The 27631-nt window shown below is 41.0% G+C and overlaps 1 protein-coding gene across 1 annotated transcript in view; it reads right to left on the bottom strand.

Moving 5' to 3' along the window:
• METAP1 (methionyl aminopeptidase 1) overlaps positions 1–22082 on the bottom strand; it is a 70140-nt gene extending 48058 nt beyond the window's left edge. Inside the window, exon 1 of the mRNA XM_036853019.1 lies at positions 21873–22082. Coding sequence (XP_036708914.1) covers positions 21873–21986 — 114 coding nt within the window. The 5' untranslated portion in view covers positions 21987–22082. The remainder of the gene's footprint in view (positions 1–21872) is intronic.
• Between the last annotated feature and the right edge of the window lie 5549 nt (positions 22083–27631).

Below are 27631 nucleotides of genomic sequence, written 5' to 3'. Positions count from 1 at the left end.
CTAACTAAAGGGCATAAAATATAAAACTGCTACCCATATGTGGTTTTAAATTAGAAACAAATGCTTTATAACCCTAGAAAGTAAAATATTTTCTCAAAATGTTATTTTTCAAGGAAATTTTCCGTGAAATATTTTAGCAGGATGTAGGAATCAGGCGATGCTACATTCGAGAAGATAAAAGAAAACCACAGGATGATGTAAGATGATCCCCTCCCCATCCCACCCACCTCCCTACAAAAAAAAAAAACTCACTATACAACAGATCTAGAGATGGACTAATCCAGGTTGGAGAGGTCAGAAGACTCTGGGAGAGACTCTTAAAGAACACGAAACCAAGTAAGGAATACCAAGTATGTTTAAATATACTAAAAAAAGACTTACAAAACCAGAGGAAGGGTTGGGGTAATTAAAGACAAGTACACAGAAAGCTAAGTAATGAGTTACACAGGAAAGGAAAGGTAATCACTATGTAATAATAATATATAACACTTATATAGAGCCTACTATGTGCTAGGCACTATTCTAATTACATAGGTTAAGTGCTAACAACTCTATGAGCTAGATACTATTTATATAGTACTCATTTTACAGATGAGAAAAGTTGAGCCACACAGAAGTTAAATGACTTGCCCAAGGTCACACAGCTATTAAGTGGCAAGTAGACTACATGACTTATAACCACCTTACAAGTCAGAAGACAGGCACATGGCAGGTGAGGAGTGTAATAGCTAAACCCTCTTCTGCCATTCCAGGAAGCCTAGAGAGAAGGCCTAAAACCAGATTATCAAGACAGAGCAATTTAACCATGTATTTTAGAGATATGGAATTAAGTGCCAAAATAATCTGTTTAAAATGGTGAAAGATAAATAAGTTCTGGGGATACAATGTACAACATGATGAGTGTAGTTAACAATATTCTACTGTATATTTGAAAGTTGCTTAAGAGAGTAAATCTTAAAAAGTTCTCATCACAAGGGGAAAAAAATTGAAACTATGTGAGGTAATGAACATTAACTAAACTTATTGTGGTAATCATTTCACAATATATACATGTATCTAATCATTATGTTGTATACCTTAAACTTATACAATGTTATGTCAATTATTTCTCAATAAAACTGGGATAAAATGTTGAAAGAGATATCTGGTATAGGGTGTAAGGATTATAGACTATTTGACGCTAAGCCATGTGCATGTCTTTTCAAAAATCAAAGCCATATTTAAAAAATAATAATTGGGGGCTTCCCTGGTGGCGCAGTGGTTAGGAATCCGCCTGCCAATGCAGGGGACACGGGTTTGATCCCTGGTCCAGGAAGATCCCACATGCCGCAGAGCAACTAAGCCCATGCGCCACAACTACTGAGCCTGCACTCTAGAGCCCATGAGCCACAATTACTGAGCCTGTGTGCCACAACTACTGAAGGCTACACACCAAGAGCCCATGCTCTGCAACAAGAGAAGCCACCGCAACGAGAAGCCCGCACATTGCAACGAAGAGTAGCCCCCGCTCCCCGCAACCAGAGAAAAGCCCACGCACAGCAATGAAGACCCAATGCAGCCAAAAAAATAAAATAATAAAATAAAATAATAAAATAAATAAATTTATTTAAATAATAATAATAATAATTGGTATAGTAATCTCTAAACTGTACAGTGTATTTATATTAAGGTTCCTGTCCTACAGCCAGTATTTTAAGTTGAACGCCATTTTCCAGCTGCATGAAGATTCCATCTAAAAGACAAACTGTTTTCTTATTCTGAGTTAAGGCATCTTGTCACTTGAAGCACACTTTAAAACAATTAATACAGCATTAAGGTAACGTGTTTATACTTTCTGCTCACGGTGTTACTAACCGGACAAGTTACTCTTTGCCCCACAACTAAGTATACCCCAGTGGCTAAAACACACAGCTCACCTCTTTCAGCCTCTTCCTGGGGGACATCACCTTACAGTGAACAAGGCTTGACAGACTGGCATCAAGAAAAACAATCATGTTATTCTTTTTTTTTCACATCAATCTCACATCCTTCCTAACGTGGTCTTCTTCAGTGACCCATCTCTTACAGTGGGTATGTCTACACGTTCACCGTTATTTGTTGATTGTTCCTAGTTTCTCCACTCAAAAGGTAATGTTATTTACAACACGACAACATGCAGGAACCCAATCATCAAATCTTCTTGAATTCTAAATAAACAAAGATTTTCAGTTCTATTTGCTAATGCTTGCCATCTGGAGTGTATCAGAGTAGATGCCAAGTTTTTCTTCTTACCACTACTGATCATAGAACTCCTGTAAAAAGAAATCTAGAGCAATCTTGAGTATTTGAAACAGACCAAAGAGCTGCTCTGAGACAGGAGCAGGGAGGGGGAGCCACTCTCGCCTGTGCCCAATTTCATATCTTATCCTTCAAAGCGATTAAGCGTAAATAGTCAGACGCCCTCCTCTCCTCCATCCAAACCTTACCTTCCTGCAAGAGTTTAGAAGGTAACAAATGACTTTAAATACCACCTTCTCTGTAAAACTCCTCCTGTCCCCCAGTGACAAATGACACCTCTTCTAAACCCTTCAGCAATTACTGCCTCTACAATTCAATTAATAATCTATTTCGTTGTAATCTCTGTTGATTTGATCTCTGGTAAACTTTGAACAAACTAAAAGTAGTACAAGTTTTTTAAAGGAACTATATTTCAAAACGCTTCTCCTCTGTCACTTCAAAGTTAAAAGCCCAAGATAATGTGTAAAGACCAACATTTAAGTATTGGTACACACCTTAAGTTAAGGTACATACCGTAAGTATTCATGGTAAACTATTTTTTTCGTATCTATTCTGAAAAGTCATAAGCTATGGAGCAATTACCAAGATTTTAAAATAATCCTCCTTGATTCTATTTCAGCAAAAAAAAAAACCCCACTTTCAACAAGATTATGAACATACTCCTAGAAAAGCAGAACATGCTTCACATTTTTCAGACTACTTGGTATTCTGAAGAAGCTTACAATGCACTGGGGATCAACGCTATACCACACCAATTTTTCTCCCAACTATATTTTCAATGTAGCTATCATCAACTAACATTTTGAAATTCATCACATTCATTGAAAAGTAGCTATCCAAATAAATAGCCTTGTATTTTCCTCAGAGGATTTCAGAGTGTTTTATACTTGGTTCATGAAACTTACATCAAATCCCAGCTTCAATAAGAGGACTAAGAGGATTATTGTCATTAAATAAACTGAGGAACTGTCTCACAAAACAGCTTACTTAGCTAAAGGCTTGTATTTCAAAATATATGAAGATTTGAGTAAATGAAGAAACCGAAGTATTAATAATAAATACCTCTCACCTGTATAAAGACACCCACCTTCCTCTTACTTGCTGAGGCCATGAAGCAATCAGGTCATGGTCTTCAAAATCCCTGATGGCATCAAGAACATTCCTGTATCTACTGATAACTCTTGAAGACTGAACAAGTGCTCCTTCCTTACACCACAATCTCATTCTTTTTCTTCCCCATTCATTACCTGATTAGGACCACTCAAAAACCTGAGTGACTTATTCTCCACACCCTGAAGAATCAACCCCTGACTCTTAGCTGGGCAATCTTTCTTTCCTTAACCCTGAAAAATGTACCAACAACCTAACTAAACTAGGGTTAGAGTTTCCCAGAGAACAACACATTCTCCTTTCCCTTGCACCACCTGGTCTATCTGCTCCTGACACTCACACTTTTACATCTTGTCCTCAGAAGCTTTATTAAGCTTCTGACCCTTCAGGTCTGTTACAAATGCCACCTTCTCCATGAAGTGTCCACACCACGCCCCAACCCACCTGAAGCGTAATAGGGCACATGTGCTTATTCAGTACTCCTTTGAGATCACTTTATCTCATTGCCCTACTTTCCACCTATTTCGCTGCACCAAAGCACTGTCTATTGATTACCTACTATAACTAGTAGGTAAAGCTTGACTTTTCAGCCCAAGAGAACACACTTTTTCTTTAGCACCAACATATGTCTACCAGTTTTAGGGGCTGATATGGGGTAGTATGGTTCTCATTCCTGAATAGGTTTTAGAATCACCTGGAAAGCTTTTCTTTAAAAATACTCATGCTATTCCCCACCTCAAATTAAGCAGAATGGTGGTTATCAGGGCTGGATGGAGTTGTTTAATAAGTTGTTTCAGGGGCTTCCCTGGTGATGCAGTGGTTGAGAATCGACCTGCCAATGCAGGGGACACGGGTTCGAGCCCAGGTCCAGGAAGATTCCACATGCCGTGGAGCAACAAGGCCCGTGCGCCACAACTACTGAGCCTGCGCTCTGGAGCCCTCGAGCCACAACTACTGAGGCCGACACGCCTAGAACCCGTGCTCCGCAACAAAAGAAGCCACCACAATGAGAGGCCCGCACACTGCAGCGAAGAGAGGCCCCCGCTTGCCACAACTAGAGAAAAGCCCCCGTGCAGCAACGAAGACCCAATGCGGCCAAAAGTAGAAATTAATTAATTAATTAATTTAAAAATAATAAGTTATTTCAGTTCTGCAAGATTAAAAAAGTTCTGGAGATATGTTCCACAACAATGTAAAAATAATAAACACCACTGAACTGTACCTTAAAAATGCTTAAGATGGTAACGTCTCTATGTCTTTTTTAACAACAGTAAGAAAGAAATTCATTTTTTAAAAAGTTACAAAACTGTACACCTGTGTATAATAAAGAACAACGATCCCGTTTTTGTTTTCAAAAGATAAAAACAACAGGTAACATTTAAATGTGTACTACATGCCAAGCACTGATTTAGGGACTTACTATGCATTAACTGTTAATCCTTACAACTCTAAAGGGTTAGGTACTATTAATTTCCCATTCTACAGATGAGAAAACTGAAGCACAGAGAGATTAATTAACATGTAAAAGAACCACACAGCTAATTAATCACAAAGCCAGGATTTAAATGCAGGCCCTCTGGACACAGTATCCGTGCTCTAACCTCTATGTAATATATACATAAAAGTCTGAAAAGACAATAAACCAAACTGTTAACACTCTCTTAGGATACAATCATGACAGAGTTTTCACTTTATACACTTCTGTTTTAAGTTTATGCAAAGATCATGTACTGCTTTTTATACTGAAAATACAAATGAAGGTATTTACATTTTGAAAAAATATACTCAATGGAACAGCAAGGTCTCTACCCTGCTAACAATCATTTCATTTCCTTGTATTTCTGTACTGAGACTCTTTACCACCGTAAAGCTAATCTACCTGCCATAACACATGTCTCAGCTTGCTCCTGCTTCCATAAACATATCCTTCCCCTGGAGAGAATGTCCTCTCCTTTGCACTGATACACACCTTTTCACTTACCTTTTTTTTTTTTTCTTTCAAATTATCCAAATCTAGTTGGTTTTTTTTCTTTTACATCTTTATTGGAGTATAATTGCTTTACAATGCTGTGTTACTTTCTGCTGTAGAACAAAGTGAATCAGCTATATGTATACATATATACCCATATCCCCTCCCTCTTGCACCATCCTCCCACCCTCCCTATCTTCCACCTCTAGGTGGTCACAAAGCACCGAGCTGATTTCCCTGTGCTATGCAGCTGCTTCCCACTAGCTATTTTACATGTGGTAGTGTATATATGTCAATACTACCTTCTCGCTTAATCCCAGCTTCCCCTTCCCCACACCATCTCAAGTCCATTCCCTACGTCTGCGTCTTTATTCCTGTCCTGCCCCTAGGTTCATCAGAACCATTTTCTTTTGAATTCCATATATATGTGTTAGCACATGGTAATTGTTTTTCTCTGACTTACTTCCCTCTGCATGACTGACAGACTATAGGTTCATCTACCTCAGTTCAAATAACACAATTCCGTTTCGTTTTATGGCTGAGTAATATTCCATTGTACATATGCGCCACATCTTCTATATCCATTCATCTGTCGATGCACACTTAGGTTACTTCCATGTCTTTGCTATGGTAAATAGTGCTGCAATGAACATTGTGGTACATGTCACTTTTTGAATTATGGTTTTCTTAGGATATATGCCCAGTAGTGGGATTGCTGGGTCATATGGTACTACTATTTTTAGTTTGTTAAGGAACCTCCATACTGTTCTCCATAGTGGCTGTATCAATTTACATTCCCACCAACAGTGCAAGAGAGTTCCCTTTTCTCCACACCCTCTTCAGCATTTATTGTTTCTAGACTTTTTGATGATGACCATTCTGACCAGTGTGAGGTGATACCTCATCGTGGTTTTGATTTGCATTTCTCTAATGATTGCTGATGTTGAGCATCCTTTCATGTGTTTGTTGGCAATCTGTATATCTTCATTGGAGAAAAGTCTATTTAGGTCTTCCACCCATTTTTGGATTGGGTTTTTTTTTTTATATTGAGCTGCCTGAGCTGCTTGTAAATTTTGGAGATTAATCCTTTGTCAGCTGCTTCATTTGCAAATATTTTCTCTCATTCTGAGGGTTGTCTTTTCGTCTTGTTTATGGTCTCTTTGCTGTGCCAAAGCTTTTAAGTTTTATTAGGTCCCATTTGTTTATTTTTGATCTTATTTCCATTTCTCTAGGAGGTGGGTCAAAAAGGATCTTGCTGTGATTTATGTCATAGAATGTTCTGCCTATGTTTTCCTCTAAGAGTTTTATAGTGTCTGGCCTTAAATTTAGGTCTTTAATCCATTTTGAGTTTATTTTTGTGTATGGTGTTAGGGAGTGTTCTAATTTCATTCTTTTATATGTAGCTGTCCAGTTTTCCCAGCACCACTTATAGAAGAGGCTGTCTTTTCGCCATCGTATATTCTTGCCTCCTTTGTCAAAGATAAGGCGACCATATGTGAGTGGGTTTATCTCTAGGCTTTCTAACCTGTTTCATTGATCTACATTTCTGTTTTTGTGCCAGTACCATACTGTCTTGATTACTGTAGCTCTGTAGTACAGTCTAAAGTCAGTGAGCCTGATTCCTCCAGCTCCGTTTTTCATTCTCAATATTGCTTTGGCTATTCAGGGTCTTTTCTGTTTCCACACAAACTGTACAATTTTTTGTTCTAGTTCTGTGAAAAATGCCCTTGGTAGTTTGATAGGGATTGCGTTGAATCTGTAGATTGCTTTTGGTAGTACAGTCATTTCGCAATGTTGATTCTTCCAATCCAAGAACATGGTATATCTCTACATCTGTTTGTATCTTTGATTTCTTTCATCAGTGTCTTATAATTTTCTGCATACAGGTCTTTTGTCTCCTTAGGTTGGTTTATTCCTAGGTTGGTTTATTTTATTCTTTTTGTTGCAAATGGTAAATGGGAGTTTCCTTAATTTCTATTTCAGCTTTTTGTTGTTAGTGATACGAATGCAAGGGATTTCTGTGCGTTGATATTGTATCCTGCTACTTACCAACTTCATTGATTAGCTCTAGTAGTTTTCTGGTAGCATCTTTAGGATTCTCTATGTATAGTATCATGTCATCTGCAAACAGCAAGAGTTTTACTTCTTCTTTTCTGATTTGGATTCCTTTTATTTCTTTTTCTTCTCTGATTGCTGTGGCTAAAACTTCCAAAACTATGTTGAATAACAGTGGTGAGAGTGGGCTGATCTTACAGGAAACGGTTTCAGTTTTTCACCATTGAAAATGATGTTGGCTGTGAGTTTTTCTTATATGGCCTTTATTATGTTGAGGTAGGTTTCCTCTATGCCCACTTTCTGGAGAGTTTTTATCATAAATGGGTGTTGAATTTTATCAAAAGCTTTTTCTGCATCTATTGAAATTATCATAAGGTTTTTATCCTTCAATTTGTTAATATGGTTTTTCACATTGATTGATTTGTGTATATTGAAGAATCCTTGCATTCCTGGGATAAACCCCACTTGATCACTGTGTATGATCCTTTTAATGTGTTGTTGGATTCTGTTTACTAGTGTTTTGTTGAGGATTTCTGTATCTATATTCATCAGTGATACTGGCCTGTAGTTTTCTTTTTTGTAACATCTTTGTCTGGTTTTGGTATCAGGGTGATGGTGGCCTCGTAGAATGAGTTTGGGAGTGTTCCTCCCTCTGCTATATTTTGGAAGAGTTTGAGAAGGACAGGGGTTAGCTCTTCTCTAAATGTTGATACAATTCACTTGTGAAGCCATCCAGTCCTGGGCGTTTGTTTGTTGGAAGATTTTTAATCACAGTTTCAATTTCAGTGCTTGTAACTGGTCTGTTCATATTTTCTATTTCTTCCTGGTTCAGTCTTGGAAGGTTATGCTTTTCTACGAATTTGTCCATTTCTTCCAGGTTGTCCATTTTATTAGCATATAGTTGCTCGTAGTAGTCTCTCATGATCCTTTGTATTTCTGCAGTGTCAGTTGTGACTTCTCCTTTTTCATTTCTAATTCTGTAGATTTGAGTCTTCTCCCTTTTCTTCTTGATGAGTCTAATGGTTTATCAATTTTGTTTAACTCACAAAGAACCAGCTTTTGGTTTTATCGATCTTTGCTATTGTTTCCTTCATTTCTTTTTCATTTATTTCTGATCTGATCTTTATGATTTCTTTCCTTTTGCTAACTTTGGGTTTTTCTTGTTCTTCTTTCTCTAATTGCTTTAGGTGTAAGGTTAGGTTGTTTATTTGAGATTTTTCTTGTTTCTTGAGGTAGGATTGTATTGCTATAAACTTCCACCTTAGAACTGCTTTTGCTGCATGCCACAGGCTTTCGGTTTTCATTGTCATCTGTTTCTAGGTATTTTTTGATTTCCTCTTTGGTTTCTTCAGTAATCTCTTGGTCATTTATTAGTGTATTGTTTAGCTTCTGTATGTTTGTATTTTTTACAGATTTTTTCCTGTAATTGATATCTAGTCTCATAGCGTTGTGGTCAGAAAAGATACTCGATATGATTTCAATTTTCTTAAATTTACCAAGTGACCCAAGATATGATCTATCCTGGAGTATGCTCCATGTGCACTTGAGAAGAAAGTGTATTCTGTTGTTTTTGGATGGAATGTCCTATAAATATCAATTAAGTCCATCTAGTCTAATGTGTCATTTAAAGCTGATGTTTCCACATTTATTTTCATTTTGGATGAATGCTGTCCATTGGTGAAAGTGGGGTGTTACTACTATTATTGTGTTCCTGTGAATGTCCCCTTTTATGGCTCTTAGCATTTGCGTTATGTATTGAGGTGCTCCTATGTTGGGTGCATGAATATTTACAATTGTTGTATTTTCTTCTTGGATTGATCCCTTGATCATTATGTAGTGTCCTTCTTTGTCTCTTGTAATAGTCTTTATCTTAAAGTCTATTTTGTCTGACATGAGTATTGCTACTCAGCTTTCTTTTGATTTCCATTTGCATGGAATACCTTTTTCCATCCCCTCACTTTCAATCTGTATGTGTCTCTAAGTCTGAAGTGGGTCTCTTGTAGACAGCATATATACAGGTCTTGTTTTTGTATCCATTCAGTCAGTCTGTGTCTTTTGGTTGGAGCTTTTAATCCATTCACATTTAAGGTAATTATCGATATGTGTGTTCCTATTACCATTTTCTTAATTGTTTTGGTTTTGGTTTTGTAGGCCTTTTCCTTCTCTTGTGTTTCCTGCCTAGAGAAGTTCCTTTAGCATTTGTTGTAAAGCTGGTTTGGTGGTGCTGAATTCTCTTAGCTTTTGCTTGTCTGAAAAGCTTTTGATTTCTCCGTCAAATCTGAGTCAGATCCTTGCTGGGTAGAGTAATCTTGGTTGTAGGTTTTTCTCTTTCATCACTTTAAGTATATCCTGCCACTCCCTTCTGGCCTACAGAGTTTCTGCTGAAAAATCAGCTGATAACCTTATGGGGATTCCTTTGTATGTTATTTGTTACTTTTCCCTTGCTGCTTTTAATACTTTTTCTTTGAATTTAATTTTTGTTAGTTTGATTAACATGTGTCTTGATGTGTTTCTCCTATGGTTTATCCTGTATGGGACTCTCTGTGCTTCCTGGACTTGGGTGACTATTTCCTTTCCCATGTTAGGGAAGTTTTCGACTATAATCTCTTCAAGTATTTTCTCAGACCCTTTCTTTTTCTCTTCTTCTTCTGGGACCCCTATAATTTGAATGTTGGTGCATTTAGTGTTGTCCCAGTGGTCTCTGAGATTGTCTTCAATTTTTTTCATTCTTTTTTCTTTATTCTGCTCATCGGCAGTTATTTCCACCATTTTGTCTTCCAGCTCACTTATTTGTTCTTCTGCCTCAGTTATTCTGTTATTGATTCCTTCTAGTGTGTTTTTCATTTCAGTTACTGTTGTTCATCTCTGTTTGTTTGTTCTTTAGTTCTTCTAGGTCCTTGTTAAACGATTCTTGCATTTTCTCCATTCTTTTTCCAAGATTTTGGATCATCTTTACTATCATTACTCTGAATTCTTTTTCAGGTAGACCATTTCCTCTTCATTTGTTTGGTCTGTTGGGTTTTTACCTTGCTCCATCACCTGCTGCGTATTCCTCTGTCGTCTCATTTTTTTTAATTTACTGTGTTTGGGGTCTCCTTTTCATAGGCTGCAGGTTCATAGTTCCTATTATTTCTGGTGTCTGCCCCCAGTGGGTGAAGTTGGTTCAGTGGCTTGTGTAGGCTTCCTGGTTAGGGGGACTGGTGCCTGTGTTCTGGTAGATGGGGCTGGATTTTGTCCCTCTGGTGGGCAGGGCCGCGTCAGGTGGTGTGTTTTCGGGTGTCTGTAAACAAAGTATGACTTTAGGCAGCCTCTCTGCTAATGGGTGGGGTTGTGTTCCTGTCTTGCTAGTTGTTTGGCATGGGGCATCCAGCACTAGAGCTTACTGGCCATTGGGTGGAGGTGGGTCTTAGTGTTGAGACAGAGATCTTTGGGAGAGCTCTCGCTGATTAATACTACATGGGGCCGGGAGGCCTCTGGTCGTCCAACATCCTGAACTTGGCTCTCCCACCTTGGAAGGTCAGCCTGAGCACCAAGACCCTGCCAGCCACACGGCTCGGAAGAAAAGGAGAAAAAATAAATAAAAAAATAAAAATACAAACAGGGCTTCCCTGTTGGCACAGTGGTTAAGAATCCACCTGACAATGCAGGGGACATGGGTTTGAGCCCTGGTTCAGGAAGCTCCCACATGCCACCGAGCAACTAAGCCCGTGTGCCACAACTACTGAGCCTGTGCTCTAGAGCCCACGAGCCACAACTACTGAAGCCTGCGCACCTAGAGCCCGTGCTCCGCAATGAGAAGCCACCACAGTGAGAAGCCATGCACCACAACGAAGAGTAGTCCCCGCTCGCTGCAACTAGAGAAAGCCAGTGCGCAGCAATGAAGACCCAATGCAGCCAAAAATAAATAAATAATTAAATTTATTTAAAAAAAAAAACTGAACAGAGCCCCAAAACAAATGGCAAAAGCAGATGAAATCACACAAAGAAACATACACACACACACACACTCACAAAAAGAGGAGAAAGAAAAAAAAGAAAGGAAGAGAGCAACCAAACATATAAACAAATCCACCAATGATAACAAGCACTTAAAACTAAACTAAGATAAAACCAAAAACCAAAATAGACATAAAAACAAAAACAAATTAGACCCAGAAAGCAAACCCCAAGTCTACAGCTGCTCCCCAAAGTCCACCGCCTTTTTCTGGGAGCATTCATTGTCTATTCAGGTATTCCACATATACAGGGTTTACCAAGCCAATTGCGGGCATTTAGTCCACTGCTCCTGAGGCTACACAGAGAAATTTCCCTTTCTCTTCTTTGTTCGCACAGCTCCTGGGGTTCAGGTTTAGTTTTGGTCCCACCTCTGCATGTAGGCCGCCCTCAGGCATCTGTTTCCTGCCCAGACAGGAGGGGGTTAAAGCAGTGGCTGATTAGAGCTCTCTTGCTCACTCAGGCTGAGGAGAGGGAGGGGTACGGCAGTCACAGGTGGAATGCGGGGCATGCCTGTGGCAGCAAAGGCCAGAGTGACACTGCAACAGCCTGAGGTGCACCATGTGTTCTCCTGGGGAAGCTGTCCCTGGATCATGGGACCCTGGCAGTGGCGTGCTGCACAGGCTCCCAGGAGGGTGTGGGTAGTGACCTGCGCTTGCAAACAGGATCCTTGGTGGCAGTGGTAGCGGTCCATGCCTGCCTCTGGGGTCCGAGATGATAGCCGCGGCTCGTGCCCATCTCTGGAGCTCACTTAGGTGGTGCTCTGTCACCTGTGGGAACACAGAGCAGGAAGCCCCTCTCCTCGTGCACTCCAAGACAATGGTCTTTTGCCTCTTCGGCAGGTCCAGACTTCTTCCCAGACTCCCTCCCTGCTAGCTGTGGTGCACTAGCCCCCTTCAGGCTGTGTTCACGCAGCCAACCCCAGTCCTCTCCCTGGGGTCTGACCACCGAAGCCTGAGCCTCAGCTCCCAGCCCCCCCTTCCTATGTTGCACTGCTAGGTGCAACACAGGAGCACCTCAATACATAAAGCAAGTTTTAGAAGAATACTTGCAGTGATTTCATTTATAAAAATCTCAAAAACATCAAAACTAAACAATGTATTATCTAAGGAATCAACATGGAAAAGCAAATGAATGATAAACACAAAATTCAGAATAGGGAGTTCCACTTGGGTGAGAGACACATAAGAGCCTTCTGGTTTTACTTGCTTTAATCATAATGTTCTTTTTAATAACTTAGGTGGTTAAGTATAGAGGCATTTACTGTACCATGTTTCTTTAGATCCTATGGATGACTTACTGTTAGTTTTTTATTCTATTCAACATCTAATAAAAACAAATGAGTAAAAAAAGAAAACTTATAGATCCTGACTTTAAGGTACTTAAAAACCTCAATTCAAAAGCAATACTAGGGCTTCCCTGGTGGCGCAGTGGTTGAGAGTCTGCCTGCTAATGCGGGGGACACGGGTTCGAGCCCTGGTCTGGGAAGATCCCACATGCCGCGGAGCAACTGGGCCCGTGAGCCACAACTACTGAGCCTGCGCGTCTGGAGCCTGTGCTCCGCAACAAGAGAGGCCGCGATAGTGAGAGGCCCACGCACCGCAATGAGGAGTGGCCCCCGCTTGCCGCAACTAGAGAAAGCCCTCGCACAGAAACGAAGACCCAACACAGCCATAAATAAATAAACAAACAAACAAACAAACAAAAAAAGTAAAAAAAAAAAAAAACAACAACACATGTTGCTAGGCTCTACCTATCCCCAGAGTTGCTGATTCAGTAGGAATCAATAATTAAAAAAAAAAAAAAAAAAAAAAAGCAATACTAAATCACATAACTGCATTTATATTTTTCTCTACATATTAGTAGTGAACAATGCAGAGTTATCAGTATTCAAATAGTTAAACCCATCACTAGCACCAATTAGTGAAATAATCAGTAAGAAAATAAATCCCCATTCAGAGGAGGGAATAAAAAAAAAAAAGCCATGCCATGTCTAAAACCTAATGACACTTACATTTACCTATTTTACTGAATGATTTGAGCTCATAGCTTGATTGATAAAGCAGGATAACCTTCAGAATCTGACGCAAAGGGCTGCCCTTTTGTACCTTTTATCAAGGCAGAACCAATAAATACAAGTTCAAAATATGGAAAAGTCTCTGTTGCCTCCCACTATATGATGATAAGGAAACTGCTAAAGTCACAAAATTTCACTTATACCCAAACCACTCTTTAGAGGCCTGAGCCTATGACCCAGATAAATGTCACACTAGCCAACTCCAGCTGACAGGGATTTTCGGAATGCTTTCCAACAGACATGGCACAGCTCTGGTGTATCAGGAAGAAGTCCGCACTGAACTTAGCTATAAAACAGATAGGTTATTAGAGACAAAAACAGGAAAGAACTTTTTTTTCTTTTTTTTCTTTTTTATTTTTTATTAATTTATTTATTTTTTATTTTATAGCTGTGTTGGGTCTTTGTTTCTGTGCGAGGGCTTTCTCTAGTTGTGGCAAGCGGGGGCCACTCTTCATCACCGTGCACGCGCCTCTCACTATCACGGCCTTTCTTGTTGTGGAGCACAGGCTCCAGATGCGCAGGCTCAGTAATTGTGGCTCACGGGCCTAGTTACTCTGCGGCATGTGGGATCTTCCCAGTCCAGCGCTCGAACCCGTGTCCCCTGCATTGGCAGGCAGACTCTCAACCACTGCACCACCAGGGAAGCCCGAACTTTTTTTTCTTAATGGTAAGAAGACTTTAACATGAGATCTACCCTCTTAACAATTGTAAGTGTCAATAATAATTTACATTGGGACTTCCCTGGCAGTCCAGTGGTTAAGGTTCCACACTTCCAATGGAGGGGACAAGGGTTCAATCCCTGGTCAGGGAACTAAGATCCCACATGCCGCAGGGCACAGCCAAAAAATTTATATATATATAATTTACATTGTTGTGGGTACAATGGTAAAGAGCAGATCTCTAGAGCTTATCCATCTTACTTGACTGAAATTTTATGTCTATTGGTTAGTAACTCCCCATTTCCCCCTTCTCCCAACCCCTGGCAACCACTCTTTGAGTGTCTGATTTTGACTATTTCAGGTACCTTTTGTAAGTGGAATCACACAGTATTTGTCTTTCTGTGACTGACTTATTTCACGCTGCACAATGTCCTCCAGATGCATCCATGTTGTGGCACATTGCAAAATTCCCTTCTTTGTTAAAATTGAATAGTATTCTATTATATGTTTATACCACATTTTGTTTATTCATTCATCCATCCATGGATATGTAGGTTGTTTCCACAACTTAGCTATTGTGAATGGTGCACAAAGAGAAAACTCATTTGCAATGAATAATTGAGGGGAATTTTCAGAGGGCCCCCTTTCCTAGGTTCAACTATAGCTGCTAAATACACACATTGAGAAAGGCAGGCCTAGCTTACAGGGTGTGTTGAATTGTTCTTTATTCAAAGCCAGATCCGAGACTGATATCAGTCAAAGAAAAAAAAAGATTTATAATTGTTGAGCTGCCCAAGCATGAATAAGCAAATGCTTCACGTTAAAACTGTGAGGTCAAGAGAGGTTCAGGATCAAGCAGAAAGGATAATTATATTTATATTTGGTTACATTAAAACTTTAATATGGAGAGAATCCCAACGGTTGCTCTATAGAGTATTCCTGCCTATATTACATCAACTAAGTGGATTTGCTATTAATACCAAAGACAATTCCTCATTTACAGAGAAGGAACTACCATGCTAAAGCTTCTCCCTCCTGTCTAGAGCTGGGTATGTGTTTAGCAATGGGCTTATGTGTCTGTCATCCCCACCAAATTTACTAAGACCAAACTAAAAATGTTGTAAGTATGCCAAATCCGAAACAGACTCACCCAAAAAAAAAAAAAAAAAGTGACTAAAACTTCTACCACAAGCTATATGACTAGTATAAGATCACATCTACTTCCAATAGCCCTTCAATCTCTAAAACAGTAACTCAGAGTTAAAGACTTGTTCAACTTTTGATTATCTACCAACCAAATGATGCTTTTGCTTTTCACAAGTTCTACTGGAATAAAAGTATAATTCATGACAAGCATTTATAATACAAACATGTCAATAAAAGGAGATCTCCATTCACCACCAGAAGTTTCTCAAACTAGTAACAATCCATTGACTACACTGTGAGAACTACCAGCAGCTTGGGGTGGTTCAATCCTTGGTTCCTGGGTTCCTGTACCAGTCCTACTATTATCCTATACTCCCGAGTAAATCAAAATGATTTAAATTTCACAAGAACATTTATTGAAGAGCAGTTAAACAGTAGCTAAAAAAATTGAAAAGAAAGTAAATTCAACCATAAGTGAGTAAATAAAGGATGGTACATCTATCACGTTGTATATTAGTCCAGCCACTACAAAGGATAATGTAAATGTAGCTATTACGGACATTCCCAATGTATTAGTTAAGACATAAAAGTAAACAAATCCCCTAAGATTATGTATATTATGGTACCATTCTGACAAAAACACATACAAGTATATGCACATAAATGTATATAAGAATATATAAATGTGTTTGTAAGAATACCCATCAAAAAACTCACAGAAATAATCACTGGGTAACTTTTCACCTGCATTTTCTAATTTTTTCTACAGCGAAAGTTATTTTTGTTTAAAAAAAAATCACAACCTCTCTAGACCTTCATCCTATTCATTTTTTAATAAGAAGCTAAGACAGTTGTACCCAAACACCTATCTTACAGCAATATCTAGGCATAGTGTGAGGTAATGTGAGGAATTTAAAGAAAATCCCTAGAAATAAAAAGTATAATATGGTAATACCTCCAATGAGGATGAAGATGAGTTCCAGAAACACTCCGCATTCTCAGGAACTTTGTTACCAAAGGAGAAAGAGTTCTAGAGGGCAGGTCTGCATTTCAAAGATGCTACATGTTGGAAGGGCAATTCCTTCCTCACTTTCCAACTCCAACATACAAGATGCCCACCCACTCACTTTCTTACTGAAGACCCAATCAGTCACCTTACATTGCCACTGCTTCCTTGAAAGAACCTATTGCAAGAATTTGTTCAAAATGTTCATAACAAACAATGCTTCTCCTTAAACACTTTTTCTGTATGTCATAGAATATGTTTATTTACTGCTTATATTTTTATTTTTTTTAAATACATCTTTATTGGAGTATAATTGCTTCACAATGCTGGGTTAGTTTCTGTTGTAAAACAAAGTGAATCAGCCATATGTATACATATATCCCCATATCCCCTCCCTCTTGAGCCCTCCTCCCACCCTCCCTATCCTACCTCTCTAGGTGGTCGCAGAGCAAAGAGCTGATCTCCCTGTGCTATGCTGTTGCTTCCCACTAGCTATCTATTCTACATTTGGTGGTGTATATATGTCAATGCTACTCTCACTGTCTCCCAGCTTCCCCCTCTCCCCACACTGTGTCAAGTCCATTCTCTATGTCTATGTCTTTATTCCTGCCCTGCCACGAGGTTCATCAGTACCATTTCTATTTTTTTTTAGATTCCATATATATGCGTTAGCATACGGTATTTGTTTTTCTTTCTGACTTACTTCCCTCTGCATGACAGACTCTAGGTCTATCCACCTCACTACAAATAATTCAATTTCGTTTCTTTTTATGGCTGAGTAATATTCCATTGTATATTTGTGCCACATCTTTATCCATTCATCTGTTGATGGACATTTAGGTTGCTTCCATGTCCTGGCTATTGTAAATAGTGCTGCAATGAACATTGTGGTACATGTCTCTTTTTGAATTATGGTTTTCTCAGGGTATACGCCCAGTAGTGGGATTGCTGGGTCATATGGCACTTCTGTTTTTGGTTTTTTAAGGAACCTCCATACTGTTCTCCATAGTGGTTGTATCACTTTACATTCCCACCAAGAGTGCAGCATTCCACCACACCCTTTCCAGCATTTATTGTTTCTAGATTTTTTGATAATGGCCATTCTGACCAGTGTGAGCTGATACCTCATTGTAGTTTTTTTTTTTGTTTTTTTTTTTAATTTATTTTTGGCGTGTTGGGTCTTCGTTTCTGTGCGAGGGCTTTCCCTAGTTGCAGCAAGTGGGGGCCACTCTTCATCACAGTGCACAGGCCTCTCACTATCGTGGCCTCTCTTGTTGCGGAGCACAAGCTCCAGACGCGCAGGCTCAGCAATTGTGGCTCACGGGCTTAGTTGCTCCACGGCATGTGGGATCTTCCCAGACCAGGGCTCAAACCCGTGTCCCCTGCATTGGCAGGCAGACTCTCAACCACTGCGCCACCAGGGAAGCCCCCCTCATTGTAGTTTTGATTTGCATTTCTCTAATAATTAGTGATGTTGAGCATCTTTTCATGTGTCTCTTGGCCATCTGTATGTCTTCTTTGGTGAAATGTCTATTTAGGTCTTCTGCCCATTTTTTGATTGGGTTGTTTATTTTTTTTGATATTGAGCTCCATGAGCGGTTTGTGTATTTTGGAGATTAATCCTTTTTCTGATGTTTCATTTGCAAATATTTTCTCCCGTTCTGAGGGTTGTCTTTTCATCTTGTTTATGATTTCCTTTGCTGTGCAAAAGCTTTTAAGTTTAATTAGGGCCCATTTGTTTATTTTTGTTTTTATTTTCATTACTCTAGGAGTCCGTAAACATTTTTAAACCTTCCTTATATCTGACTGTAATAGTATTAGACATAAGGCTATATGTGTAATAAAACTATTTACTGAACACTGTGTGAGGCACTTTGCATGCTCTTATTCACCTTCACCTCAGCCCCATAAAGAGGGTGTACCATTAGCCCTCTCATAAAATAGGAGACAACTTACCCAAGGACATTGTCACAAAAATTTTAAACCCAGGTCAGACTCCAAACCCAGGCAGGCTCCTTCCACTTATACTATACTACCTTTTAAGTTCTTATGCCTTATGAAGGGCTGCAAATCACTCAGGTCCTTCTCAGCAGATCCTTCAACTAAGGACAAGATAGCATCTGCCCTGGGGGGTTCACTAAGGGCTTGATTGATCTTTGCTTTTCCTTCTCAGGCCCAATGACCTTTCTTCTTTCATTTAATGAACTGAGTGCCTACTGTGTACAAGGCACTTAAAAGAAATACAAAAATGAGTACAGCACAGCCTCCATCCTCAAAAAGCTCTTATAAACTGTTAGGGACTACAAGTAAACTACTAAACTACTATTAAAATTGGTCAACTACTATTGAATAAGATGGATAAATCTATAAAGAAATATCATCAAACATCAGGAACTCCTGAAAAGCTCGATTTCAAGTAAAACAGGTTTTACTCATTAAAGGACCAAAATTTTTCTTAAAATTAAGCATCCTAAATAAAAATATTTCTATCTTCTTAAGCGTAAACTCAGTATAACAATAAAAAGAGCTAACACTGATGAAATGCACTGCTATGCTAAGTGTTTTACATACACTTAGTATTTAGTCTTCAGTATTTAGTACCAACCCTGAGGTTGGTACTATTCATAGATCCATTTTAAAAGGCTATAACAAAAAACAAAGGTTATCTACCTAAAGCACACAGCTAGTAAGTAATGGAGCTGTGATTCAAATGCAGTAGTCTACCTCTTTATTCTGCCTTTTGATACAATGACTCAAGCATTTATTGACCACCTATTGCATAGAGCGGTTGTGTTGAGAAATGAGGATAGGGAAGTGAACAAGATATCTTCTTCATGACCTCACCTTCTGATTAAAAGACAGATAAACAAGAACAAAAATGAAATAATTACAGATTGTATAAAATGTTATAAAGGGAATAAGGTGGTGTGACAGGGTAACCGGGAAAGGCTTACTTCTGTTACGGCTCTTGTAGTTTAGTTCGGTTTGTTCCCAAAGACAAGCTGGCCAGATAGCCAGGCTGGGGACCAGAGGAGCAAGGAGAAGAGAAAAGACAGACCACTGCTAGTGAAGATGATCAGAGAAGTGGCACGAAGCCCTAGTTTCATCACAAATGTGGAAATTGGCTTAGGAAAAGTTAATGATTGATCAAGGTCTCAAGCTGGGACTGAAAGAATAGCTGTGATTTCAGAAGACAGGTGACATTCTGGGTAAGGGAAAGAGTATAAATACAGCCTCTGGTTAGAGCAAGAGAATAAAGGTGGACTCAGAAGAGGTGCCCTGACTATGGGGCTAGAATCCTGCAAGCAATGGTAACTCTATTTGTTATAGGTGGCGGTAAGCATAGTCAGACTGTGCTATGCTAGGGGAGAAATAACTTCTGTACAAAAGGTTTTCTTCCTTTGATTTTTCTTTTTCTTTTTTTTTTTTTTGTGGGTGTTTATTTGCAAGGTGGGAAACTACAACAGGGAAATGAACTAAGAGAAACTGGTGAGAAATTTTAAAAACTGACTAAAGGAGGTAGTAACAGAAATGAAGAAAGAGACAGCTTCGAGCACCAGTCAGGATATGTTTCACTACAGGTATAACAATGGGACTAGAAATATACCTGCAGAATCCAACATGAAATACCTACCGTACTGAATAAACCCTGCATGTTTTCACAAATGTTGTGGCATTTTTCCATAAACCCCAATGAGCCAATGTTCTTTCTACTGAATAATACCATGCCTAAGAGAATATCACCCATCCCTGATGAATATGGCTGCATAGTATCTTTTTAAAATCCCAGCAGTTAAGTCTGTGTACATATTAATTCACTTAACATTACCAAATGCCAACTAAATTTAAGCACAACATAAACCACATTAGTCTACTCATGCGGTACACAATTTCCAAAGATAAACTACTGTTTTTTTAAGTCCAGGTCCCACACAGGCCTCAACAAATTATAGAATTTGAAAATTATTTTAAAGAAACAAAAGGACTCAGACCAGTTTTAGCATGTTGAGTAGTCCCAATGCTATTTTTAAAATGAGCAACACTTCTCCATATGCAACTTTTTCCAAATGATACTAACAAGGTCAAGGACCATATCCTATCTGAAAACAACACCTGTACAACACAGCTAGGATCTCTTACAACGGCTTATCTACAAGTGTTGGACCTTAAGGATTTTATTTATACGTTAATTTTACATACATCTTTATGTTTACACATTTTATATTTGAAATATTTATATTATTGCTCTTATATATTTGTTTTCCTTCTATTCGTTTATATTTTTATATGTAACAGTGCTACAGTGTACTGACGGCCTTTAAAAAGAACCTCCTTAGGTTTTACCAAGATTTCACATTCACTGGATAATTTGGGCCTCAGAACAACCTTGTGAAATATGCAAGTAAAAGTATCATCTTCCCCCTCTGTACAGAGGTGCTCAGAAAGATTAAGTAACTTGACTAGTTCAAGATCTCACAGTCAACGGCAAGGGCAGGGCCCTGACCGTGCCTTCAGACTCTTTGTTCATGCTCTCCGCCCCGCGGGACACTACCGATTTAGTACCTGAATATTCACGTGCCTCTCTTCAACAAATCCGGACTGTAACTAAAAGCCGTACCAATGCCGCCGGGCCAACGCTCCGAGCGTCTAAACGCAGCCGGAACACTAGTGCTCTTCAGTAAACATAAACACCAGCACACGTTTCAGTCCGGACCCCATTCAGTGCTGGCTTTGCTCCACCGCACAAAACTTGTTAAAATACACTACGGCTTTAAAGCATAACTCTTAATGGAACTGTCGTTTTCACTCAGTGGGAAATTCAGTAAATCAGAGGTGACTCATACTGTTAACTTATGGTTTTGTAAATTAATAATTCTGGATGCCAAAGGAAAGGAATGAATTACACAGATCCCTCTCCATCCCCAACCCCAAAGTTGCCGAAGTGTCAATGCGCAGCAGTAAAGCCTACCGACAGAGGTGGGTGGGGCTGGAGCTAGTATACCTGCTCTCTGCGACCCCCACCGTCCCAGGTAACTCACTCGTCAAAGGCCAGCGGGTCTCTTCCGACCCCCAGTCCCGCAGGGACCAGAGTGACTACCCGGCCCCGCACCCCTCAGCGACCAAGACCAGAGCCCTGCCGGGAGGTGCAGCTGTGATGACTCGCACAGCTGGGGCTGCCCCCTTCCCCCGGCGTCCCCACCTGTCCCGGGTAGCCCGCACACCTGGCAGCCCCAGCCCGGGCAGAGGATGCGCGGTGAGAACCGGCCCCGCAACGCGGGGCCCCAGCGCGGGGCCCCAGCGCGGCCGAGCGACCCAAGGCAAGTCCGCTTCCGCCCCCAGCCCACATGGCCGCGGCCGCCCGCGCCCCTACCCAGCGTGCGCCCCGCGAGGCCGGGGTCCGGTGGGGCCCCAGATCCCCCGGAGGAGAGAGGGGGCGGCGGCGCTTCAGACTGTGGGGAGGAGGAAGCGCGACCGGCGCGGCCGCGGGGGGAAGAGGAGGAGCGTGTCCCGAACGGCCGCGAGGTCAGGCGGAGAGGGGAGGGGGGGCGGCAGCGGCGCCGCTGGGGAGCGGGAGTCTACCTGCGAGCAGAAGTACGAGCCCTGTATGCCCAGCTTGATGCAGGTGGGACACTGGAGCTTGGCCTCACTGCTGCAACCGTCCGTCTCGCACACACGCGTCTCCACGGCCGCCATGCTGGCTGGCTGATGGAGGAGCACCTCACCGAGGAAGAGGGGGAGGAGGGAAGGAGGAACTGCTGGGCAGAAGGAGGGCAGGGGTGGGGAGAGAGGCCGAGCCGGGGGAGGAGCTCGGCCCGCCAGGCCTGGGCGCGGGAGGAGGAGGAGCGCCGGGCCTGCCCAGACCACGCTGCGCGCCCCGCCCCCGCCCCGCGCGCGCAGCTGGAGCCCCGCCCCGCGGCCTTGGCCCCGCCCCCGCCCGAGGCCCCAGCCTTTTCGCGGCCGGCGTGCACGTGGGGGCCGTAAGGGTACCTGGCAGAGCGTTCGGCCCCTCCGCGCTGTCCTGCTTGTAGCCGCGGCCAGCGCGACCTCCCGGCGCCCGGCGGAGAAGGCCCGGTGCGGCCAACTGGGAGAGGCCCTCTCAGTGCCTAGAGAGAGCTCCCCAGTCGTCCCTTACTGACTGGATCCCAGGGTCTTGAACGTCTCCCAGACTTTCGGGCGGTTGGAAAGGGCGCTCCATTCCTCTGTGTTGGTCCACCCGGCAACTCCTTGGAAAAGGAAAGTAATTCCCTTTTTAAAGTTATGTTTCTCGCGGATAGTGTCTGATGTGAGGCCTGAGGACCACCATTCATTCACAAAAAAAGGAAGCCAGGGAACTGTCAGTGGAGAGGTGGGCTGGGACTTGCGTCTGGCTTCCCTCGTGCCGGATTTTTTTTCACACCACCGACCCTCCATTCACAATGTATAGTGCTACTGATGGTAACACAGCTACTAAATAGTCAATACAAACTGTAGTTTTTTGTATTATCCCAGTTGATAGTTTAAGAGGTAAATAGGGGAAAATTGTGTTGATCATGAAATGTCAGAGTTGAAAGGAGCTTTAGAGTTCATCTAATGAAACCTCTTGCCTAAATCTCTTCAACTACATCCCAGATCTGCCATTTTCTAATTTGTGCTTGAATACCTCCTGTCACCAGGGAAGAGAGAAGAACTAGTATTTTTTTTTCTGATAATTTTTTTTAATAATTTTTATTGAAGTTTAGTTGCTTTACAATGTTTTGTTAGTTTCAACTGTACCGTAAAATGAATCAGTTATACGTATACATATATCCACTCTTTTTTAGATTTCCTTCCCATTTAGGAAGTATTTATTGATCATCAACTTGCTAGCGCAAGTTCGTGTGCCCAACGCACAGTGAGAGCAAAGAAACCAAAACGTGGGCGTTTGGAGCAGAGAAAGGTTTATTGCAGGGCCACTAAGGAGACAGGTGACTCATTGCTCTAAAAAAAACCCCAGACTCCTTGAAGGGTTTCAGCAAAGCATTATTTTAAAAGCCAGGTGAGTGTGTGGGGAGGGGGGGGAGGACTTGCAAGGTATGTGATCAGCTCATGCACAGTTCTCTGATTGGCTGAAGGTGCAGGCAACAGGGAGGTGTCACAGGGATTAACATTATCAGTCCTTAGGCTATGGGGAGGCCTGGGGCTATGTGCTCATGGTCATCAAGTAGTTAATACCTTCCTTTCAGTGGGGGATTTTCACATCTGTAAAACAACTCCGGAAATGTGCATGAAATGCTGTTATCTAGGTACTTCAGAGAGGAACTAAAGCAGAGGATATGAGAAAAGGCCTGTCCCGGGAAGGCCCCATAGGGTCCTGCTCCATTACAAACTAAGTGCTGTGAACTTTGTGTTATCGAATTCATATTTTTTTAAAACTTTCCATATTTGATAGATGAGAAAAGCTCATTTTTTTTTTTTTTTTGGCTGTGTTGGGTCTTCGTTGCTGTGCGCAGGCTTTCTCTAGTTGCGGTGAGCGGGAGCTGCTCTTCGTTGCGGTGCGCGGGCTTCTCATTGTCGTGGCTTCTCTTGTTGCAGAGCACGGGCTCTAGGCGCGTGGGCTTCAGTAGCTGTGGCACGTGGGCTCAATAGTTGTAGCTCGTGGGCTGTAGAGCGCAGGCTCAGTAGTTGTGGCACACGGGTTTAGTTGCTCCGCGGCATGTGGGATCTTCCCGGACCAGGGCTCGAACCCGTGTCCCCTGCATTGGCAGGCGGATTCTTAACCAGTGCGCCACCAGCGAAGCCCACATATTTTATTTTTAATTGCTTTGTTTTGTTATATAAGCAATAAAATAATGTAATAAAATCAAATAATAAATTTTAAAATGTTATATACATATAAGCAAAAAAGAAATCAAGCACCAAATATATGTATATATGTATATGTATGTGTATATGCTATGTGTATATGCACATATAGTACATATATATAGAATATTTTTAAACGAAAACTGGACCGTACTATGCAGAGTATGTAGTTACCTGTTTTGTTCAAGTTGTGAACTTCATTTATTGCCATGAGTTATACTTTTTTCCAGGGAATTCCCTGGTGGTCCAGTGGTTAGGACTCCACACTTCCACTGCAGGGGTCACAGTTTGATCCCTGGTAGGGGAACTAAGACTCCATATGCTGCGCAGTGCAATCAAAAAAAAATATATATATATATATATGTACTTTTTGCACATAATTTTAATGCCTGCATAATATTCTATTGTATAATTTACTGAGCCAAATTAAGTAATAATAGACATTTAGGTTATTTTTAATTGTTATGGATTATAAACAAGGCTTCTGTGAGTACCTTTTTAGTTCGAACCTTACAGAAATCCTTACTTACTTAGGATATAGTCTTAAAAGTGGAATTGCTGCATCAAAGGATTGTCACTGTTGTTTATTCTTTTTTATATAGTTTGCCAAATTTTTCCTCAGAAAGTGTGTACAAATTTACACTCTGGTCAGAACTGTATTAGAGATCTTATTTCCTGAGACCTTACTAGTGCTAGGTATTATCTATTTTTAATGTTTTTCATTTTGATAAATATGTAAATCTATTTGTTATTAGATTATCGTAAGGCTGAACATTTTTCTATGATTATAGCACTTCCATTTCTTCTTTTATGTGTTTGCTTTTATTTGTTAAAATTTCTTTTTTGCAGAACAATACTAAAAAAAGAGTCGACACAAATTGACCACAGTACCATCACCTAAACACATCAGTGTTTCATCTGTCCTAGTTACCTTCAATCCTTATTCACTTGCATATTAAATGTTTACATATCTGCAGTCATTGATGGAATATTTTGCTCTGCATTTTCACATAGCACTATGCCATGGATTACTCTTAGATTTAGAGAAACAGTAAGTCCCATTCCTTTTCTATATGATAGCTCTTTATGTATTTGGTACTATCATGTCTTATGGTTTGTCAGTTCTTACAGTATTCCCTTGTATTTTATAGTATGTTTAGATCCCTTTTAATCTTTGTCTATCTACTCTGGAGGAATTCCAGTTTGTTGACCTCTGATGGGTTGTGTCCAGGACTGAGCTAATCAAATAGAGGAACAGGAATTTCTGAAAATTCTAGTTCAAAAGACCCTCAGGGTTCTTCGCAGGCACAGGGAGACTAGAAACTCTCCTGCTCTTGCTGGCCATCTCCTCTGGAGGCTGCTGCTTCCTTGCATCTTTAGGAAAGCAGTGCTTGGGGCAGTTAAGAGCCCAGATGTTGTATTAAGATAAGCACACCTGGGTTGAAACCTCTACCTACATACCCGCTCCCTTAGTCATGTTTCCATGGGCCACTTGTTTAACCTCATTTTCCATATCAGAAAAATACAGATTAGAGTACCTACCTCATAGAGTTTTGTCATAATTAATTTGGAAAGACTTTGTGAAGTGCTTAAGAGACCGATAAGTTATAGTTATTATCAATACTAGTTAGCCTTGCCATCAGCTCCTCTTTCTTAGGTCCCCTTCACCCCCACAAGACAAGCTATTGAGTGACATAAACTTCTTAAGACCACCTGTATGGCTGGTTTTGGTTTTGGGGTTCTTTTTTTTGAGTTTTTTTGGCTGCATTGGGTCTCTTTGCTGCGCGCGGGCTTTCTCTAGTTGTGGTGAGCGGGGGCTACTCTTTGTTGTGGTGCGCGGGCTTCTCATTGCGGTGGCTTCTCTTGTTGAGGAGCACGGGCTCTAGGCACACGGCTTCAGTAGTTGTGGCACATGGGCTCAGTAGTTGTGGCTCGTGGGCTCTAGAGCACAGGCTCAGTAGTTGTGGCGCACGGACTTAGTTGCTCCGTGCCATGTGGGATCTTCCCGGACCAGGGCTCAAACCCGTTGTCCCCTGCATTGGCAGGTGGATTCTTAAACACTGTGCCACCAGGGAAGTCCCTGGCTGTTCTTAAGGTAAGCAATTTTATGCTTTTGTTTAAGCATGAAAAAGTGACAAAACATAGATTTTTACAAAATTATGTCAGACATAGTCCTGTTTTATTCTTCTCTTCCTTCTGAGATTTTTAAGTCAAAATCCCCATTGGACATCGGTTTCTGTTTTAATTACCTTGGGCAAAGTTCAGCAAACCCACTTCCAGGCAGAAGAATGGACTTCAGAGTCTCAGATGAGAATTTGCCATTTCTGAGAGTCCTTTGGCCCTGGAGGCACTTGTTTCCCTGGACTTTTGCACAGAGAAAAGCATTTTTCAGGTAGTGTCTAAGCACATGCCCAAAGCCATCTATCTGCCCAACTTGCTATTCTGCTTCAAGTGTCCACAGACAGTTCACATTCAACATGGTCAAAAATAAACAATTGTCCTCTATTTGGCACTTTTGCCACCCCCTTTAAATCTGCTTTTTCTCCTGAATTTCCTATTTTGTTTCGTGACATCCTTTCTACTGTTATCTCCCAAGTTAAAAATCAGGCTCTCTCAGGAGTTCCCTGGTGGTCTAGTGGTTAGGATTTGGTACTTTCACTGCCATGGCCTGGGTTCAATCCCTGGTTGGGGAACTGAGATCCTGCAAGCCATGCAGTGTGGCCAAAAAAAAAAAATTAGGCTCTCTCTTCTTCCGTATGCCCCTACATCAAATTAATTACTCAATCCTATAGGTTTTATCTTCTAAATATTTGTTTTATGTGTTCTCTCTATACTCTGGCTTTAGTTTTAGTTGAGGCCGTTTTAAGCCTAAGCTTTACAGTAGCCTCTTAACTACCTCTAATTCCATTGAATCTGATCCCTGCCATCAAACTGATTGTTCTAAGAGACAAACCTGATCATGCCTTTCCGCTGCTTAATATCTTTCACTAATATGGGGCCTATGGAGCTGGAGCCAGGGTCAAAGAGGTGACCAGAGCTCGCAGAATTGGGGCCAATGAAACAGTCAGAGCTAAGGGGATCTGTGGGACCACCAAGGCCAAAGCTAAGGAGATAATCAAGGATCAGGGGCTTGGTACATAAAGGGGAAATAAGAAAATAAGTAATTAAATTAAAGATACTCAGAGTCAAATTGTTCACTAAGGAGGGAGTTTAAAATATGGAAAGGCTGACGGCTAGAATGAATCATGTAGGGTTGTATTGGAATTAGAAGTATCAGTGTGAACTCAGATTTTGATAGGTAATATAGACGTGTGTGTGTGTGTTTGTGTAAGTAACGCTTTGCCCACTGAGAGGGCCTAATGGCAATGAGCGCATCAGATTTCCAGATCTTGGTTTCTAAATACCATTCCCCACTAAAAGTAATCAGAGCTCCTTGGAGAACTGGCTCATTCCAAGAGCAGGGGAAGTACAAGATAAGTTTGTAAAGTCTCGTTGTACCAGAACATAAAGTAAAGCTC

Source organism: Balaenoptera musculus, chromosome 5 (assembly GCF_009873245.2).
Source record: "Balaenoptera musculus isolate JJ_BM4_2016_0621 chromosome 5, mBalMus1.pri.v3, whole genome shotgun sequence".
Taxonomy (NCBI): Eukaryota; Metazoa; Chordata; class Mammalia; order Artiodactyla; family Balaenopteridae; genus Balaenoptera; species Balaenoptera musculus.
This window is presented reverse-complemented; position numbering and strand designations above follow the sequence as displayed.